The sequence below is a fragment of the Neopsephotus bourkii genome, unplaced genomic scaffold (assembly GCF_033783945.1).
Source record: "Neopsephotus bourkii isolate Nb327-2 ecotype Australia unplaced genomic scaffold, CSIRO-AGI_Nbou_v1 NB_1655, whole genome shotgun sequence".
Lineage (NCBI taxonomy): Eukaryota > Metazoa > Chordata > Aves > Psittaciformes > Psittacidae > Neopsephotus > Neopsephotus bourkii.
Genome location: NW_026902129.1, coordinates 998,178 through 1,016,418, shown reverse-complemented (window position 1 = coordinate 1,016,418; position 18,241 = coordinate 998,178). Strand labels below are relative to the sequence as shown.

The window sequence follows — 18,241 nt, the reverse complement described above, 5'->3', positions numbered from 1 at the left end:
AAGATATAATGCATAAACTTATTTCTATGAATGCATTCATTCTTTTGCAAATAATGCTCCACCTCTCACTACATCAGTTTCTTACATTCAAACAAAGACGACATGAGGGCGTTATAATGAAGTGAAAGCTTATGAAATCTTATTTCCCTTTCTTCTTCTCCTGCATGTGAGACTGCTCAGAGAGCACTGCTCAGAGATCAGCTTTTTGGCCTCCGTTATTCCCGTTAGTTTCAGTGCTTTGGGTCTGATGCATGCCTCGACTCTGATGTTCTTCCATTAAAGCAGACACTCAGCTGAATACTGTGGTTTTCAAAGCTGTGTATAAGCAAATACAAAACTACATCCTGACAAGCTCTTTGTGGACACTGAACAAGTACAGCAGAAGCCAGGAAACAGCCTGCACCTTTGGGGTTACCTAATTATGGTTGAATCCCATTGTATGTGCAATTCATGGTCTCCAAATAGTGGAATGTCTAAATGGTGGAATGTATTGTTTGGCAGAGCAATACAGTGGTCATATACAGAGGAGCCACCAACTGCATCCTAATTCTGAGTGTGCAGCTAAGTGCAGGTGCCAAGTTGTAGGATGAGGCCATTAAAAATATATGGCTTTTGTGAACAGGAGGGAACTGGTGTAGGATGGTGTCATTCTGTTGAAGTCTGCAGAAGCATATTTTTCTCACTTGATGGAACCAGGGTGTTACTTTACTGAGGTGTTAGTGCACCCATCCTTTTTACTAGGCTTTCATGCCCTAAAACTGGTACAGTTCATGCTTCCATGCCTCTCTTCTCCACCCCACCATCCACACAATCCTGACTTCCAGCTAATCAAAAATGCAAAAGCAAAATGCTACTAATTTGACTGGTGCACAATAGACAAATTGGGAAGTCCCAGGCTTTGGGAAGCAAGGATAGCTCTCCTTACTTTCCTCTTTGCCACCAAAACTGTATTTCCAGTTAGCCTGGAAAACAGGCCTCATTTAAAAATATGTATATGTATATATTAGATTATTCTGCAAAGAGTTCCAAAGTTGGGCTGGTGGAATTCAGAATATTGACAGGGTAATATTAAGAAAAGGGCAGAGGCCGTCACATTCCTGGCTATATTTCTGAAAGCAAACTGACTTGGAAATGCAGCTGATAGCAGAAGTTCAGCACTTTTTAATAGTAGAAGCAGGGAAAGCATCAATCTACTGACTTGCAGTTGGACATAAAGCTTTTACAGGCAATAGAAACATTTGTGTATACCTCTTCTGTAGAAGAAAAAAGGAAAAAAGTGAAAGTTCTGTGTGTGCCTGTGTGCATCGCAAGGGTCAGAGATAGTTGTATTTTGCCATTGATATTTGGGTTTTTCTGATTTAAGACTCTCTGTAGTCCCCTCAGACTTAATATAAAATTGAAGATTCCATAGCAGAGGTGTGTAAGGGTCAAGAAGAATTGATCATTAAAAGAAAATGTTATATAACACTGTAATTTTAATGGGATAAGGCTGTGAGGGGTTTCTATGGTAACACAGCTGTCAGCATCTGCCTTGCCCTGACATCCGGACATGTTTGGGGCTTATGAGGTGACTGCAGGCAATACTAGAAGATGAGATTAGGAAATATATGAGTGACATGAAGTTTGGATATAACCCAGCATCTTCCCATCACAAAAGAAGCAGGCAACCATTTCAGCTGGAACTGAAAACTTACAACAGAAAATTTGGCGTGACAGGCCTGGGTGTGTGAAGGCTTTTAGTACTTGAGGTCTCCTAATTTCTGATTGCCAAAGCAGGTGGTCCGATCTACCATGCCCTCACATACATTTGCATCATTTGTCTTCACCCTTACAGCTCCTTGGGAAAGTTTGATCTAGCTGTGTATGCAGCCTCAAAATTTAATAGTAAAGTGCTGAAGGGAGCATATAGGGGTGCTGGGGAGGGACTCTTCATTAGGGACTGTAGTGATAGGACAAGGGGTAACGGGTTAAAACTTAAACAGGGGAAGTTTAGATTGGGTATAAGGAGGAAATTCTTTCCTGTTAGGGTGGTGAGGCACTGGAATAGGTTGCCCAGGGAGGTTGTGAATGCCCCATCCCTGGCAGTGTTCAAGGCCAGGTTGGACGAGGCCTTGGGTTATACGATTTAGTGTGAGGTGTCCCTACCCATGGCAGGGTGTTGGAACTTGATGATCTTAAGGTCCTTTCCAACCCTAACTATTGATTTCCTTCACAGGGCTTCGATTTGTTTTTCCTCAGCAGAGTGTCTGCAGAAATAGCCTGTGTCCTCAGTTCAACCTGAACAGAAAAAAGCATCTCCAACTGTTCCAAACCAGGCCTGAAGTTTAACAAATTCACAATTTGGAATTCACCCACGTAGAAATTCAGCAATTTAGCAACTGTAGACCTGTAGAAAAGGACCTAGTGTTAGATGGCATCTGTGCTGTAAACAGTAGTGTTTGGGGAGCGCCCGTTATTATTCAGTGTACTTAATCCCTTGAACACCTCAGTGGGTGTCAGATTTGGAAGGCCACTGACACATGTCTAATTTCTTAAATGTCAGGCACCTGCTGCATGTACCACTGCATATGGACCTAGAGAAGGGTGATTGTGCAAAAAAAAAGATGATTTTTGTGACCCACCTCTTTTGAACAGCCCCTTTAAATGAGTTGCAGTCCAACATGAGTGGAAGAAGTAAGTGCCTTAGAAAGTTTACCTTGAAGCTCTGGGGAGCTGCAGGGGCAGCAACAGGTTGTAATGGGAACATTTGGAGTCTTGGGTGGGAGAAGTTTGAGGGTGCTGGAAACCACAAGGTCAGCAGTGGGTTGTGGGGTGTTGCTTACTAAATGGCTCTTTGAAGTTGATGATGCTGCTGCTAATAACACGTAAAAGGTTTTATTTGTTGGGTTTTAGCCTATAAGTACTTTTATTTCAGCTTATATGTGGCAGCAAGTATCTTTTGGCTTACTATCCCATTTAGTTCCAGCCATTCATTTCATTGCATCCCATGCATGCTGTGCTTCTATTAAGCTTGATTAATAACCAATTTCTGTACAGCTATTGCCTCAGCATGAGTAAGGTGATGACCGTATTTCCTCTTTATACAGGACAGTGTCGAGGCAGGGGATAAGGAGACAACTGGAGTTGCTGAGAAAGAAAGCGAGGTACATGGGAACAGCCTTGAGGCTGTGGTTGTGCTTTAATATCTTCAAGAGAATCATGGCAAAGAATACAGTTGTCATTTGTGCATCATCAGTATGCAGGCCAATATGATGCAGCTGTGGGATCTGTTGTAACACTGCACAGATATATCTTTATCTGCGGTATATATTCTAACACCAGAGCATCTCTCATTCAATGCAGGACCTGCCTTAGAAACTGCCTATTGCAGCAGTACAGAGTGATAAGTATTTCAGGGCAGCAAACAAAGCAGCTTCATGGCTGAAGGAGGTATGAATCTGTTTCTGTTGACATTTGGAAATATATTGCATAGATTCCCAGTGGCTTTTACGAGCACAATGTACCCTAAACTGAAAGAGATATCTGAAGATAATCAAGTTAAAAGTTTGTTTGCTAAAGCACAAAGCCAGCATTGAATTAGAGTTCAAATCAAATTACAAAGCAACCGAAAAGCTCAATGACATACATTAAGCTGTGCATGTGTACACTTGATTGATTATATTTTGCTTATAATTTTCCAGAGGTGATACAACTACTTCCTGTGAATCCTTCTATATTAAAGTGAAATAATAATGCTTTCAAACACGCAGGGGGCACAGCGCAAGAGGAATGACTTCGTATTAAATGCAGGGATAGAAGGAGGGACTGTAACTCCTAGTTACAATCCTCACTCCTTAATCACTTAGGATTCCTATCTTGAGGTGCTTGACAACCTCCTTTTTTTGTTGTTACTCATTTTGGTGTCACAGTGTATGGAAAAGGGTTGTGTGCTGGTCACCATTTGCTTTAGTTTCAGAACATGGTAAGTCCAGCTGCCCAAGCTTAGGTTTGTTACCCTGCTGTAAAACAGCAGTAGCTCTGCCAGAGTCGAGGATACGCCTGTGGCTCACTGGCAAGTGAGTTTGGGACTCAGTGGTGTCTTACTCCTTACCAGTGCTGCCACCCAGCACAGAAATCAGTGCAATAGCAAGAAAGTATAGGATGGGAATGGCAGATCAAGCTCAGCTCAGCTCGGTTTCAACACAGTGCAGGTGTGTGTTATGTTGCTCCTCAGTGTGGCTTGTCACTCCCAAGATAGTCTGGTCCAAGAGCAACATGCAAGAAATCTGTGCTCCTGTGAGCACTAAGGCCAAGTCTTTGAAATATTTCTTCTTTTTTCTAATGTATCTTGTCCTTATATAGCTAAGGTCTCTTCCCTGGTAAGTTTGACCCTGTGTTCTATTTAAAATCACAAAATCACTGTATGCAGGAGAGCTGCCATAAGAGATCAGGCTGTTTGCTAAGCTGATATCTAGCCTCCAGTGGAGGATGATCCCTTTGATACTGTAACTTGCACAATCAATTCTTAAGTAGCACCCCAAAAGTCTTCCGAGACTTCGCAAGCAATTGATGTATTCCTTAAAGCATGATGATCAGTTCCTCTTGATATTATATTAACTAGCTTGGCTTTGATTGTAACCAACGGCCACAAAAACTACCCAGGTTCTTTCTAAATCCAGCAATGGGGTGAGTTCCTAAGCTCTGGAAAAGCAGCATAGCTGAGGGAGCTCCTCTGGCAGACCTTTTCTTCTTCTCTGCCTGGGTTCATTCTTGCTTCCAAATCCATGGCTTTGTGTTGAGCTGCCAGCACTGTTAGTGAAAGGAGAGTGCAACCATCTGAATTGGCTGCACCCTGGGTAAAGCAACATCCACTTCTGCTGCATTAAAGCAGTCAAGTGGCTCTTCTTTCACAGCCCTCATTATACCAGATGACCCTTTCTTTGTGGTTGGTATAATGGGACAACTGTCCAAATGTCAGTAATGCTGCTAGAGATAGCTAATTTGGAACACTATTAGACTGTCTGGTGTCATTGATGACCTATGGAAAAGAGATTTGTAGGATGGGTTTTACATGAAGTAAGGTAATACAGGTAACTGTCTGCGAGTATGTGGTTTGCCATGGCAAGGCGTGAATTCAGCGGCATGAACCTCCCTCTTTCTTTTCCCTACTGTTCAAATACATTTGAGGCTGATAGTGAGGTTCATTCTGTGTTACCCCACATGTGTTCTTGTGAAAGCTTGTTTTAATCATCTAGCTTGCATTGCATTTGTACTCTAAGCCACAAGAACAGATGATTAGGCAGTTGTGAGCTGTGGTGTACTTTCAGCGGCTCATGGCTACAGGCTGTGACAGCATCACCCTTTCACTGCAGGGCATCTGAGAGCTGATTCATGTAAATTAGTATTCTCCTCCTTAGTGAAATAAAATGGGCTGTACAAGTCCAATAAATAGAAAAGTAGTGCTGATCCTAATCACAACAGACAGCGAGATCAATTTCTGCAGCATGCTATTAGAAGTGCATGGTATAAAATCAATCTGATACACACACTGTTTCCCCTCTTTCCTACTAGCTGCTTCCAGGGATTTTGTACTCATCTTTTATTTGGATGTCTTCTTGGTCAAGGCTGCTAGAACTGGCAATAGTAGCAATGGCAAGCTTGTTTGCCTTACAAGTCATCAGTGAAGATTTCAACGTCTGCCTATGTCGTTTTGATCTTACTTCTTTTTATAATGGGGCATTCTTTGTCAGCAGCATTTTCAATTTAAACTAAAGCTTCTCCGGTGATTTCTACAAAGCCCTTCAGTATCTTCTGCCTTCAGGACACCAGAAGAATTTCTTTATCATGTCAATTAATAGCAGTGAATGGGAATAGTGCAGAATGTTAGATACTGCTGAAAAACAATGCCTGAAGAGTGCCCATGGACAGTTAATTACGAGTACATCAAGTTGAGTTCAGGTAGCTGAATTAGCCTCATCTGTGGAAGAGAGATCAAACTGAGGAAACAAAGAGCATGAGGCTGTTAACTGGAGATCAAAGCTATTTGTGCTAACTGTAGCTTCACAGGGATACCTAGAAAACTGTTTTAGTGTTTTTACTTTATCCTGGTGCTATCTGTCATACATTAAAGATACCCTGTTGAAATCAGTTGGATTAACAGAATGAGTTTTATCATTTACCTTCCACCTTCCATCCCTTAAGGTTAACCCGCTCTGTATATCCAGTACGCTACTGCAAGCATATACGGGTATGTACCAAGATCAGTGTTAGGGTGATACCTATATTACACCAATAGTCTCTGCTGGATGAAGGATTCAACATTGGTCTATAGGCAGGTACATTTCTATCCACATTTCAAGAACTGGAACAACTAACTGCATTTACTCTACAACAGAGACTGATCACAAATGGTTCAGTCTCATCCAGACTGAATGGGCTTTTATGTATGTTTCTGTTGTTTATCCTGACCTAGCTATGGATCTTTACAGTTGTATTTTTTTCTGATATTTGATGGAATCTGAAGATTTCTGACCTTTATCCAGCTGTAGAATATATTTGCTTCTGCTGCTGTAGCCCAGTTTGCCACTCTTTCTATTAGGAAAGAAGTAAGGCAGTATTTTCGAAGCCATCCCAGGTATAGAGGTAGGTGACAGTAGCTGGAGAACACTTGGAGCCTCTTCCTGAGAACAGACTCCACTATCAGGGTCTTGTGGAGCCCTGGGCTGTTTGCAAGCTCGTCCTTCTCAGCAGAAGCCTGTGGTGAATTTGTTCCACCATACAGCTTGAAGGCAAGAGAAGGAGAGAATACTAGAGCCTTGGCAAACTGTTACTCTAGTAACACCAAAGGACTGTGCTAAGAGCTTTCTAGTGGGGTCTCATAGACGTGCCTTCCTCAGCTGCTGTCGGTTTCGACCCTCGTGCTGCTCTCTCCCACAGCCTGGGAGGAACCCCGGTGAAACCAAGGCCATGGGTTGGCACAGAGCAGAGGCTGGTCTGTGGTGTCTCCAGCAGATATATCCAGAACTCACACCCTGAAGGGTCCCTCTCTTCTGTTGGTTGCAGGTGGTACCTGCTGCCGAGGGGGCTGTGGAGGCAGAAGGCGGTGTGGCTGTGGCAGCAGGAGCTGGTGATGGTGTTGCTACCACTGAGCAGGAAGGTGTTGCTGAAGGTGACAAACCTCAGGGAGAGGAAAGGGAGGCTGATGTGTCTCAGGTAACTCGTGTCAGTGCATGGGGAAGTTTGTTATGGGGATCAGGACAGATTCAGCTGCCCAAAGGAGTTGAGGCTGTTGGAGCTTTGAGGCCCCAGGTCCAACAAGTAACAAGGCTGAAGTTCTACTGGGTTAGCCTTGGGAGGGGCCCACACAGTGTCCCGTTCTTGTGAGTCCTTAGTTTGGGTTGTGCCCACCTTTGTGCCCCTATGCTCCCCTGGGCTTGTGGAAATGGGGCTTGATGGCTCCTGTGAGGGGCCTAGGAGCAGCATGGGCAGGATATTGTTCCTGCTGTAGCCTCTCTGTGCTTCTCTGTGGAGGCAAGCTTTACCACATAACCTAACAGGGCTGTCTGGAGAAATAGGCAGAGAAAGTAATGATTTTTTTTCTTGCCTCCTGGCACCATGTGCTATCAATAGCATTACTTTGTTTTATATAAATTGTGGTGGTCAAGCCATGTATCTGCATCCGGCCTGCTGCCTTTTCTTCTGCAACCTCCGAGGAGCTGGGGAGCAGCTCCTAGAGCAGACTGCAGTTGGGCAGCCAGTTGCCACCTCTGTTACTGCATGTTGGATTTCTGCTTATAGTAGGATGGTCTGGCAGAGGGTTGGTGAACACGTTCTTTTCAGGTTGGATGCTCCAGCAAGTTTCATGAACTGCTTTTTGCCCCAGACTTCATTATTGGCCAGATGTTACCTACTTAACCTTTTTGCTTTCTCTGCTCTCAGTTACATTGCTGTAAATCAGGATAAATCTCATTCAGCCAAAGGAAAAGGTTATGTTTCCTTCTTTCATCACTTCTGTCTCACTATCACCCTGCTGACTTGAATTCCCAAAGAACTATAGGATGGTGACTTTTGGAACTTGTGGCTTTACCCAAATCCACCCATAGTTATGAAAGAGCAGAGTGGAGGAGAAAGGTCTGTTTAATTTCAATGCACATTGAAAAATGACATCCCAAACTATCTGCAGAGCATTTTTATTATTTACTGCATTGATTTGCAGTAACATAGAAAGTAGACCCAGGAGGATGAAATGGAACAGTAAAAACAGGGAAGGGGTTACTCATTTATATTCTTGCACAAGTACTGTTTTCTGTCTTAATGCAGAAAGAAAAGGGAGAGAAGGAAATCTCCATTCTCATATATGCCCTGTGCAGTAAACTAACAATTGTGGTTTGCTGTTTGAGATAAAGTACTGAATACTCTTGGTTTGGTTTTGTTTTTCCCAGGAAAAGGTCAGCAGCATCCCTTCAGTAGTAATAGAGCCAGCATCAAACAATGAGGGGGAGGGAGAAGAACATGAAGCCGTCGTGAACGAGTCCAAAGATGCTGCAGCGGAGATGGGCACTCAGGGCACTGACATCTCTCCCAGTGAAACTTCCCAGGCTGGAACTGAGGAGAAACCTGCAGAGGAAATCCAGGGTGCACCTTCTCAGGATCAGCCTGTTCCAGCAGAAGACGCAGCTTCTGCGATGCCACCCGGCTTTCTCTTTAAGGTCTGCTTCTTCATTCTTCTTGTAAACATCCGCTCAGATCTAGCTTCTGTGGACGTGTCTGTCTGTGCAGGTAGTGTGATGGTTTCTTGAGGCTGAAGGATGCTTAGTTTAACAGCCAGACACAGGCACACACAAATACACACAGGCACAACTTTAATACTGTATTGTTGCTTTGTATGTGAATTCTGAGACAACACATTTTCTGCACACTGTTGTTGTGGTGCATATCCTTATGGAGCTGTAAGACTCACTGAAGTACAAGAACTCCTTCATATCACCAAATTGCTACTGCAAATTCATACTCTGAATAGAACTGGACTGCCAGAGTTAGTCAGCAATATTGTATGATAGATGCCAATGATATATCTAATATACTAAGAATATACTTGATCTTTAAGGTCCTTTCCCAACAAACCATTCTGTGATTCTATGAATATTAAATACTGGCATTTTTCAGGCCTGAAAATCAATAGTGGAAGTTCTGGTTATGTTGGAACCCATGGGACTTCTACAGTTGATGGTTATAAAGCCAAAATGTCATTCCCTGACTTCAGTAATATTATAGTTATAACTGTTAGGGAAATCATACAGTAAAGTTTAATGAGGCATAAGAAGTTCTCTCCTTGGCTGGCAAGATCCCTAGGGTTTCCTGGTTCACAAGGTTCTTTGATAATGCTTCTCACTTCAGAATCACTGAGCAGCTCCTTGAGGATGGATGAACTTTACATGTTTCCTATTCTAATTTGCATAGTTCAGACTAATTAGTCCCATAGCACTCCATAAGTATTTCATTCCTCTTGGTCTATTCTCATTGCTCAGTATTTTCAGCAAATTTAGAGATTAACATTAAGGCGAGGGTGAGCAGTATTGTGCAGCTCTGACTTGGACATGCTGACATAGTTCATCTCTTGTTTTTCATCACCCTCTTGGGTCAGACGTAAGTAAAGAGAAGCAGAATAGATGCCAACCATCTGGCTCTTGATGCCATTTTCTTTCATTATTGCAGAGTTACCATGGCACTGGCTGTGCTTTGGAGAAAACTAGAATAGCACATCTCTTAAGGAGGTAGAGCCATTTAGTTACAATGGTCTGTTCACAATGACATGCTGATCCTGCCGATGTTTTAATAATCACGCCTTTGAAAGACAGGTATTTTTGGCAAGCCCATCTGCCAGTAAATGGGAGCTCTCTCCAGGGCAAGCATTAAATGGGGTTCCCATTACTCGCCTCTTTGATCACATGTTGGAATGGGTGCTGTACATCCCACATAAATTTCCTTGGATGTTTGCAGCAAGAATAACATCCAGTGGCCACAGCAAGAGAATGAGAATCTGAAATAGCAGTTCCTGGAAGTCCTTCCCACATTTACTTGCAAATCCTGCTACCCTTCTCTCATTGGGAATGAAAGCAAGTTCCTCACACAGGAGGAGTAAGGGTAGCACAACTTGTCTGAGAGGCAGGACGCGTGGGGTGTTATATCATCTGTCCTTGAGATACTGGGGTGGGATCTTGGGTTTCATTAAGTAGCCTCAAGAAATCTTACTTAAGCTGTTCTTGCTTCCAAGGAAATGAATAGAAAACTGTGATACAAATCGATCTCAACCTTGGTGATTTGAATGTACCTGTCTATGGCCATATGTTTGCACAAAGGCAGCACGATATTCTTTTGGGGTTGTTTGGTTTTTTAAAGATTTAACATAATCTTATTAAGAAAATGTCTCCATTTTGATCACATCGCATGTTTGGTGTTATTTCCTTCAGGTTGAAGTCCTACATGATTTCGAGGCAGCTAACAGCGATGAGCTTAATTTAAAACGGGGAGATATTGTACTAGTAATTCCTTCTGAGACCACAGCTGATCAGGTAAAAACAAGTATCTTTCTTTTGTTAACATTGATCTTTGTCTTACTGGTTTTCTTACAGAGTATAGTTAATGGGAATGTGTATTCAAAATGTCACTACTGTCAGAAATCACAAAGACTTTTGTCTTCGGACTGGGTTTTGAGACTAAATGGCACAGTTGGCTACAGCTTAAGTCCCAGATATACGCTACTAGCAGGATCCAACCTCAGCTTTTTTATTAGGGCTTTTTTATGCTACTTTGTAGTGGATTTAATACAGGCACACAAGGACTTAATACAGAAAATGACTTACAAATTGTGCATTATGTTGCTGTATATCAACTTGTCTTATCACTGCAGTAAAATCGATTGCACGGTCCCTAGATGTTCAGAGTTTTTATGTATAGATTTGGAGAAATGATACAAATTCTCCCACAGAGAACACTGAGACTGCACACAAATTGTGTTGTCCTACAGCCACAGGGCACAGAGCTGCATGAATCTAAAGCTAACTCTGCCCTCTGGAAGCCACAACCTGAATTCAACTACAGTTTAATTTCATTTAAGAGATCTAATTTTGTTTTAACAATGTGTTTCATTTGAGTTTTAAACAGTTTTATCCCATATGTGAAATTGAATTGCACTGAAGTGAACTGATTTTTGGCCACTGCTTTAAAAGAGAAGACTGTGCAGCACAGTTAGCACCCACCACTTACATGGGCATCTATTAGTGCCAGCAGCATTGATGAAAGTCTCCCATTTATTTGGGGGTTGCGAAGTGGGAATCTGGATCCTGCCTATTCAGGTAGTAACAGCACTGCTCTCAGTGAAGAATACTTCTTAAAATAGGTCTAAATACTAATGCCCTAAGCGCATGAGTGCTGGGGGCTGTGCTTGAGATTGTTTCAGTGGTGGATGCTGCCTAAAGGGAGGTAATAACCAGTGTTCATCATCTCAGTTGAGCTCTCTTTGAATACAAGAGACAAGTAATGAGGTTTTGTGTTTGTAGGTTTTTTTCTATTTCAGAACAAAGGATGTTTCTTTCAGCAGGGCACTTTGCTCTTTTTATAGGAATAGATTCTTTTATCCTTACTCAAATTATGCTGCATCTTACCTCATGGGCAGTTCAAGTGATTTCAGTAGCAATATTTGCAGAAGAGGACACTGCTGTAAGGATAGCAAAATGTGCTCTCTGTCTTCAGTCTGCTTTACTTAGGATGTTATGTATTAAATATGCTTAATCTTCACTTGGTGAATCCATGAGGTATATTCTTGTGTGCATCAAAATGCCATTAGCATTAATTGGAGTAAATTGTGTGCAGTGATGGAGAAAATAAACCTTTATGTATTCATGTTTCTGAAACTATTCTGGTCATATCTTTATTACTCAGTACATATTTGCCCTTCATGTTTAACATCACTATAAAGCTTAATCTTTTTGCCTTTTGCTAGGTACCTTGCTGATTTATATAGTCTTCTTATCTTTGTTACTCTTTATTCTCCTTCAAAACTGACCTGTCTAAAGCCGTATTTTTAATATAGCTGGTAACAACAGCTTGTGTCCTCTATTCAGAGCAAACCAGTCCCACCCAGTGGCTTTTCCATTAGCCCCGAGTTGAAGATTTTATCCAGTAAAACTCTTTGTTCCCTCATACAATCCAGGCTGCCTGTGGCAGAAAGCTGCAGTTCCTCTGTCTTTTCTCTCAGCTATTCCATGTGCTTCAAAAACATGTCCCTGGTTGCATGTACCCAGCCAGTGCCATACTGTATCTGCTCTAATGGTGCTTAGTTTTGGGCAGAGAGCCACTACACCCCCACATGCAGCTGCTGAGCAGTCGTGACTCGATGGTGTATGTGAAGATGTGTCCGACCTACGCTATCTCCTTGTGTCCTCTTTCTGCAGTAATACATACGGCAGTATTAGAAATCCTACTTGCCACGGCTTTGCTCTGGCTCCTGTTCTTAAAAGGGACAAGGCATGGAGTGACTGAGTTAGTGAGATGAGAATAGGTTGATCATTGTTAAAACTACTGAGTTGATTTTATTGCAGGTAGAATGGATCACAACCCTTTCCAATAAGAAATCTCCCTTTTGATTGCTTGCACTGCTGGTGATTTGTTTGCAGTTTTACATGTCAAGTTTTGGTTGAAGTTTCCAGGAGTTATAGGAAAAATAACTGCATGTTAACTGAGTTTGAGTTTCTAGAGAGAGTAATTCTGGTGATTGCAAAGAACTGTTATTTCTTCTGACTGCCAATACATGAACAAGAGAAAAGAACTCTCGGGGGGGGGGGAATCCAATTGAAAACTATTTTTTTCCCCATCTATGGTATTGTACAATGTCTCTGGCCTGCTGCTGTGCTCTTACTGCACAATTGTGCCAATATTATTGTGGCAACTTTGAAACAGATTTACACAGATGCAGATCTGGTGTAAAACTGGGTGGCCTGGAAGTCTGATTGTCTAATTTTGAGTTCAGTTACGTGGGGTAAAGGCCGTACAATGTAGTTGCAGTCACTCGGTCTCATGGAATTGTGGTCTGGCAGAACAGAGAAAACAGTCTGTGCAACATCAGAGGCTGCTTTTTAACCAAAGTACCAAATCTTTCAGCCATGTGACTGAAACATCCTCAGGTCTGAAGCTCATAGCAGGGAATCAGAGAGATATGAGGTTTAAGAGAGTGTCTTTTTCCTTGCAGGAGGCTGGCTGGTTGACAGGCATTAAGGAATCCGAGTGGCTTCAGTACAGGGATGCAAATAGCTATAAAGGACTTTTCCCAGAGAACTTCACACGCCACCTGGAATAGTTCTCCGTGCCGGCAGCCGAATGTGGTATGAAGCTCAGTCAGTAGGTTTTTAACCTCTTTGAAACACAGGAGCCCACCTTTTGTAGTTTGAGCTGTGAACGGTTTACAGACTGGTGCCAGACAAAGCTTGTTGAAACATATCGAAATGAGCATGAATGCAAACAGTTCAGTGAAGCAGTACCTGAAAACCAGAAAACTCAAATAAAAAAACCCAGTGTCGTTTGTTCACACGTACGTGGCAACAGGTTTGTTTGTGCTTTGTCAGAGCTATGGTGATCCTGTATTTGGTCCTTTCCCATGAAATCTGAAATTAGCTTCCTCAATACCAAAACCTTAACTTCTCTGCACTAAGTGTATTGTATTGAGTTGCACTGCAGAAGATTTAATTAGTTATCCTGTAGTAATGAGGTCAAACTATTATAAGTTTCATGTGTTGACAAGAATAATCAACCGCTGCAATGTTTTTCAATGTTATTTTTGGACATGCATAATATATATACACACAAGAACTTATATGTGTATATATAAGTGCATATAGATATATATGCATTTTCACAACTTCATCGTAGTTCTTTGGCTGTGTAGTATCACCAGTACATGCATCGCTCTTTCACTGTCTGGCATTACAGGAAATGGTTTTGTTCCAGAGCAAAACTAGCTGCTCCATTGCCAAAACATGATACAGTATCTGTGTTTGTAATGTGAAATTTTCATTCTGAGATGATGAATAACATCATGTTCAAAGCTGCTAACCCTTTGAGAAGGCATGGCTCGGCCTCCCCCTCCAGCTGCAGTAGCTACAAGGAGATAATGTGGAGGGGGAGCTGTTATGATGCTAATCTATACTTTTTTATTTAATTGGCTGAATTGATTGAAAACAAAGAAACAGATCTAATCTCTAAGAAGAAATAAACACAATATATTTTCACTATATGTATTTATGCAGCATACCTTCACAGATCCTTTTAATATATATAATGTATCCTGTATCAAAGTCATCTGTAACTTATGTTTTCCAGTGCTGTGTCATTAAAAATAAACCTTTGATCCAAAGAAGCTGTTTCATCTGTCGTGCTTTTGAAGTTTTGTAACACGGAAGTTCTATAGTTTATATGTTGTCTTAAAGAACCTTATCTGAATTTAATACCTCTTTTTCCAAAGAAGCACGGCGTAACAGATGCATCATTTAAACTCTTGCTCTCAACCCTAGATCCAAAAGGTCTGAACCCCAGCTCAGCACATCTCCTAGCTGTTCCTCCTGTTCCAGACTCTGACCACCAGCACCAAGGGATCATCTCTGTGCTTGACCACAGATTGCTACCTCAGTAATTTCTTTTTTTATCCATTGATTTTGTGTGGAAAGCAGGTTCTCCAGGAATCTGCTCTGTTGTGCTTGCTGACGCATGGAAGCAGCAAAGCTTCAGGAACATCTGTATTTTACTAGCAATTCAGTTATTTTTCATGACTTTTTTGGTTGGGAGCGTGTTTTGGTGCAAATGGTATCTGTTTCTGCTCTATTTCTAATTCATTTGTCAGATTTCAGTTGAAGAAACAGATTTTTTTGTTGCTGTGGAAGAGGAGGAAAGTTGGTTTCTCTGTTTTTTCAGAATACAGGAGCTTTAAAAAGCAAGTCTGATTATAGCTGTGTTTTGTGGAGAAGCTGAATGATGAAACCGTGATAGCTGGGGCTTTGGCTCTGAAATGTCACAGTGAGCAATCGGAGTCCAAAGAGGTTGCAGGAAAGCACTTTGATTTGCTGTTCAGTTTTCCCTTCTAACAGAAGGAGTTCATGAATGTATTTATCATTTTGGGTTACCAACTGTATCTCATATTTGGTTTATGCTGGTTTTGTTTGTTAGACAATCAGACCTGTCTCTCAGCCACTTTTACCACCTCCAGCTCCTGAGATTAATAGTATAAAATAATTGTATTTCTCTGTGACGTATAGACACCTATTCTAGAGCAAGAGAAGAAAATCCTTTCCAATAGGTACTGCTGTTACCTACTGGTGGTACCCTCACCCATCAAGTTACATTAGCTCAGAATCATTTCTCCTTTTTCTTGGATTCTTCTCATTGACACACCGTAATGGATTTGGCAAATTACTGAATTTAATGCTTTCAGAGTGATTGTAAAACAATAACACACTGTATCTAGGTGGCTGTAAAGACTTACTTATGCCTAAGACACCACTAACCTTGAAAGATTTAGTGACCCAGTCTCCTCATCCTGTGTCCTGATCATGCACAGTCTGGCCTTGGAAGTACAACAAAATAACTGAAGATGGATGAACATCTCATGTGAGTGAGTGAATATACTGTGTCTTTGCAGCTCATCTATCTGGTGGTGGTATGAATAATGAGAAATGTATAAGCTGAATGACATTTCTATCCCTTTTCTCCTCTTCCTGCTCCTCTCCACATCTTGCTCTTCCTTTTCCATACCTCACAGCTGGGTGTATCTGCCCCTGCTAAGAAGAGGGAGGCGAGGCTGGGTGGGTATGGTCCTGCTCAGATTGTGTAGTACTTGATTGCAGGATGCTCTGATTACTGGTGCCCTAGACATGAAATAAACCATAGTCTCTTTAGGTTCATACTTAATGAAAATTCCTTAGTGTCTTTCTGACACAGGGAAAAAAGCATCAAAAGAAAGTCACCATGATGGGTAGGTTAGGTGGATGGGGTGGGAAACAGTTTACAGGACTGTTCCCTCTTGCACACCCATGTGCAAGCAGAGCATGAGTGAGTATTAGAGTGGTAGAAGATGGAAGAACCACACTGCCTGAAGGATGAAACCAGATTTTACTGTTACTTTTAAAACAGATGTAATTTAAAAGGTCTCTCTTTTTGTGTTTAAAGCACTAAGGTGACAGTTGATGAAGCACCACCTGATAAGCCAGTTCCCAGCTACAGAAAGAAGTTAGTTCAGCTAATAAAGCCACATCTCTGAAAGCAGTACAGCAGAGTGTGAAGTGCTGTAATTATCAGTGCCACTGTCAGCTCTGGTGTGCTCTCTGGTGGTGAGATGTTCACTGCAGACAAGGGGACTGCAGTGGATGTGATGCAAGCAATCAGGTGAGAATATGAAGTGGACTACATGGATGCATACATTCATACACCTTGCTAAATGCGTAACATTATGTATAAGATAATTACCTTCTGAAGACTCCTCTCTTAGTCTTCATCCATGTGATTTCGGCTCTGATGCTGCCCTTGTGTGTAGCACATCTCTGGCAGCATCTGTGTTTCTCTTGCACAGGTGTCTTCGCTCTGACCTGTTTAATCCCCACAGAAGCTTCACATAGGGAGAACTGTAGTGCTTTCCAAATGGTGTCTCCTGTAACAGACAGAACCTTATAGCTAAGATTGATTAGGCAAAGCTGAAATCATTCCAAAGGGAATTGTGTTGCATATGCAGGTGCTTAATAGCAGTTAAGGAAAATCTGAGTGAAAAGAAAATGCCCAGACAGTAGTAAAAGTCCCACTCTGAATATGCAAGCCTTCTGTCCCACCACAGGCACTGTAAATGCAGTGCTGAGAACAAAGTAGCATGTAAACCACCAGATACATTCTTCAGGAGACAGTGAGACCCGCATCTGGTGAAGGGGGTCAACAAATGCAAAAGTCCTGAAAGTCCTTCCTCCAATAGAGGCCTGGCAGGGGGAAGGCTTCTTCTCCACTGAGCTGCTTGACAGGGCAAGGGGGGGGAAGTTTTCTAGACTCCCAAGAGCAGACCACAGGGGTTGCTACTTTTCCTCTGTAACCCCTTGTTTAGGGCTCCTCGGGGCCCTTTGGGCTCGGTTCTTGCTTACTGCACCTCCAAGGTACCATTCATGCCCTGTCTGTCTCTGGCTCCATTACCCAGTGCAAGGTCAGAGTTTGATCCTCATCCCTCACATTCTCCCTCTTCAGGAGACATGGCCAGCTTGGCCTGTCTTCCTGTTGCTGCTTTGTGTACCTGTGACTTACCTTTGCCAGGCTGCTGAATAAGGAGACGGGCAGAAGGATGAGATGGGGGCAGAAAAATACAAGAAGGGCAGAATGCACAAGAAGGGCTGAAGATGGCAAGAAGGGAAGAAAGTAGCATAGGACAAAAGGAGAAGGGGGAAAAGAAGAAAAATCAGCAGAATGAAAGAAAAATGAGAAGGGTGGAAGAAAGAGACGTGGGTGGAAGATGGAAAGAAGGGCAGAGGAAGGAGAGAAAGCCTGTGGCAAAAGTTCAATGTACCAACCTACTGTTAGACCAGTTCTCTAATGTAAATCCTTATGTTTGAGCTGTCAGTTGCAGCATGAGAGCTGTAGGGGGTTCTCTTCTGCAATAACTTCAGCTTGATTGTTGTCTCCTCTCAAATTGTCTTCCAGAAAACAGCAAGATCTTCATGCTGTTCTGTAGAGAAAAGTCAGTTAAATGCATCAGAACTGAGTCTCGTGGTTGGGGGCTGTTGCTATTATAAGAAATAGAACATCTTTCAGTTTTGGTGACTCTTCACTAGGACGGCCATCACCTAAGGAAATCCCTTGGGGTAAATCAAGAAAGAAAAAGGTTTGCCTCCGTAGTGAGCTCTCTGCTCACAAGGGTGGGTTCCAGCTTTGGATTTTTTTTTTTGTTTGCCATTTATACAAGTGTTAACCAAAGGAAATGGGAAATAATGCATTATTTAACACCCCCACAGCTGGCACAGCCTCATGGGAGAGATTTTCTGCTCCTCAGAACTCCTTTGCCCCCATTTGAGTCTGCCCCTGCCCCTGTAAGGAAGCCATAAGAAGGGCAGTGACAATGTGGCTCTTGAGTACTTTCATCCTGGCCGCTTGTTTGAGTTGTACTCCTGGTCTGCCTGTCGTCGAGGGGACATGCTCTTAGCTCCACACCTCTGACTTTTCTCTTTCTCTTGCACAGGCAGCTCGGCAG

At 42.4% G+C, this 18,241-nt stretch overlaps 1 protein-coding gene across 3 annotated transcripts in view; it reads left to right on the top strand.

Moving 5' to 3' along the window:
• Window positions 1-14,389, top strand: part of LOC133223883 (amphiphysin) — a 107,598-nt gene extending 93,209 nt beyond the window's left edge. For 2 of the 3 annotated variants that reach the window (XM_061374998.1, XM_061374997.1), the window contains 4 exons: window positions 7,042-7,191; window positions 8,421-8,687; window positions 10,449-10,550; window positions 13,226-14,389. In XM_061374998.1, the coding sequence (XP_061230982.1) occupies window positions 7,042-7,191; window positions 8,421-8,687; window positions 10,449-10,550; window positions 13,226-13,333 (627 nt within the window). In that variant the 3' untranslated portion in view covers window positions 13,334-14,389. Of the gene's footprint in view, window positions 1-3,086; window positions 3,144-7,041; window positions 7,192-8,420; window positions 8,688-10,448; window positions 10,551-13,225 lie in introns of all 3 variants that reach the window. The other variant, XM_061374996.1, reaches the window with a different exon arrangement.
• The last annotated feature ends 3,852 nt before the right edge of the window (window positions 14,390-18,241 follow it).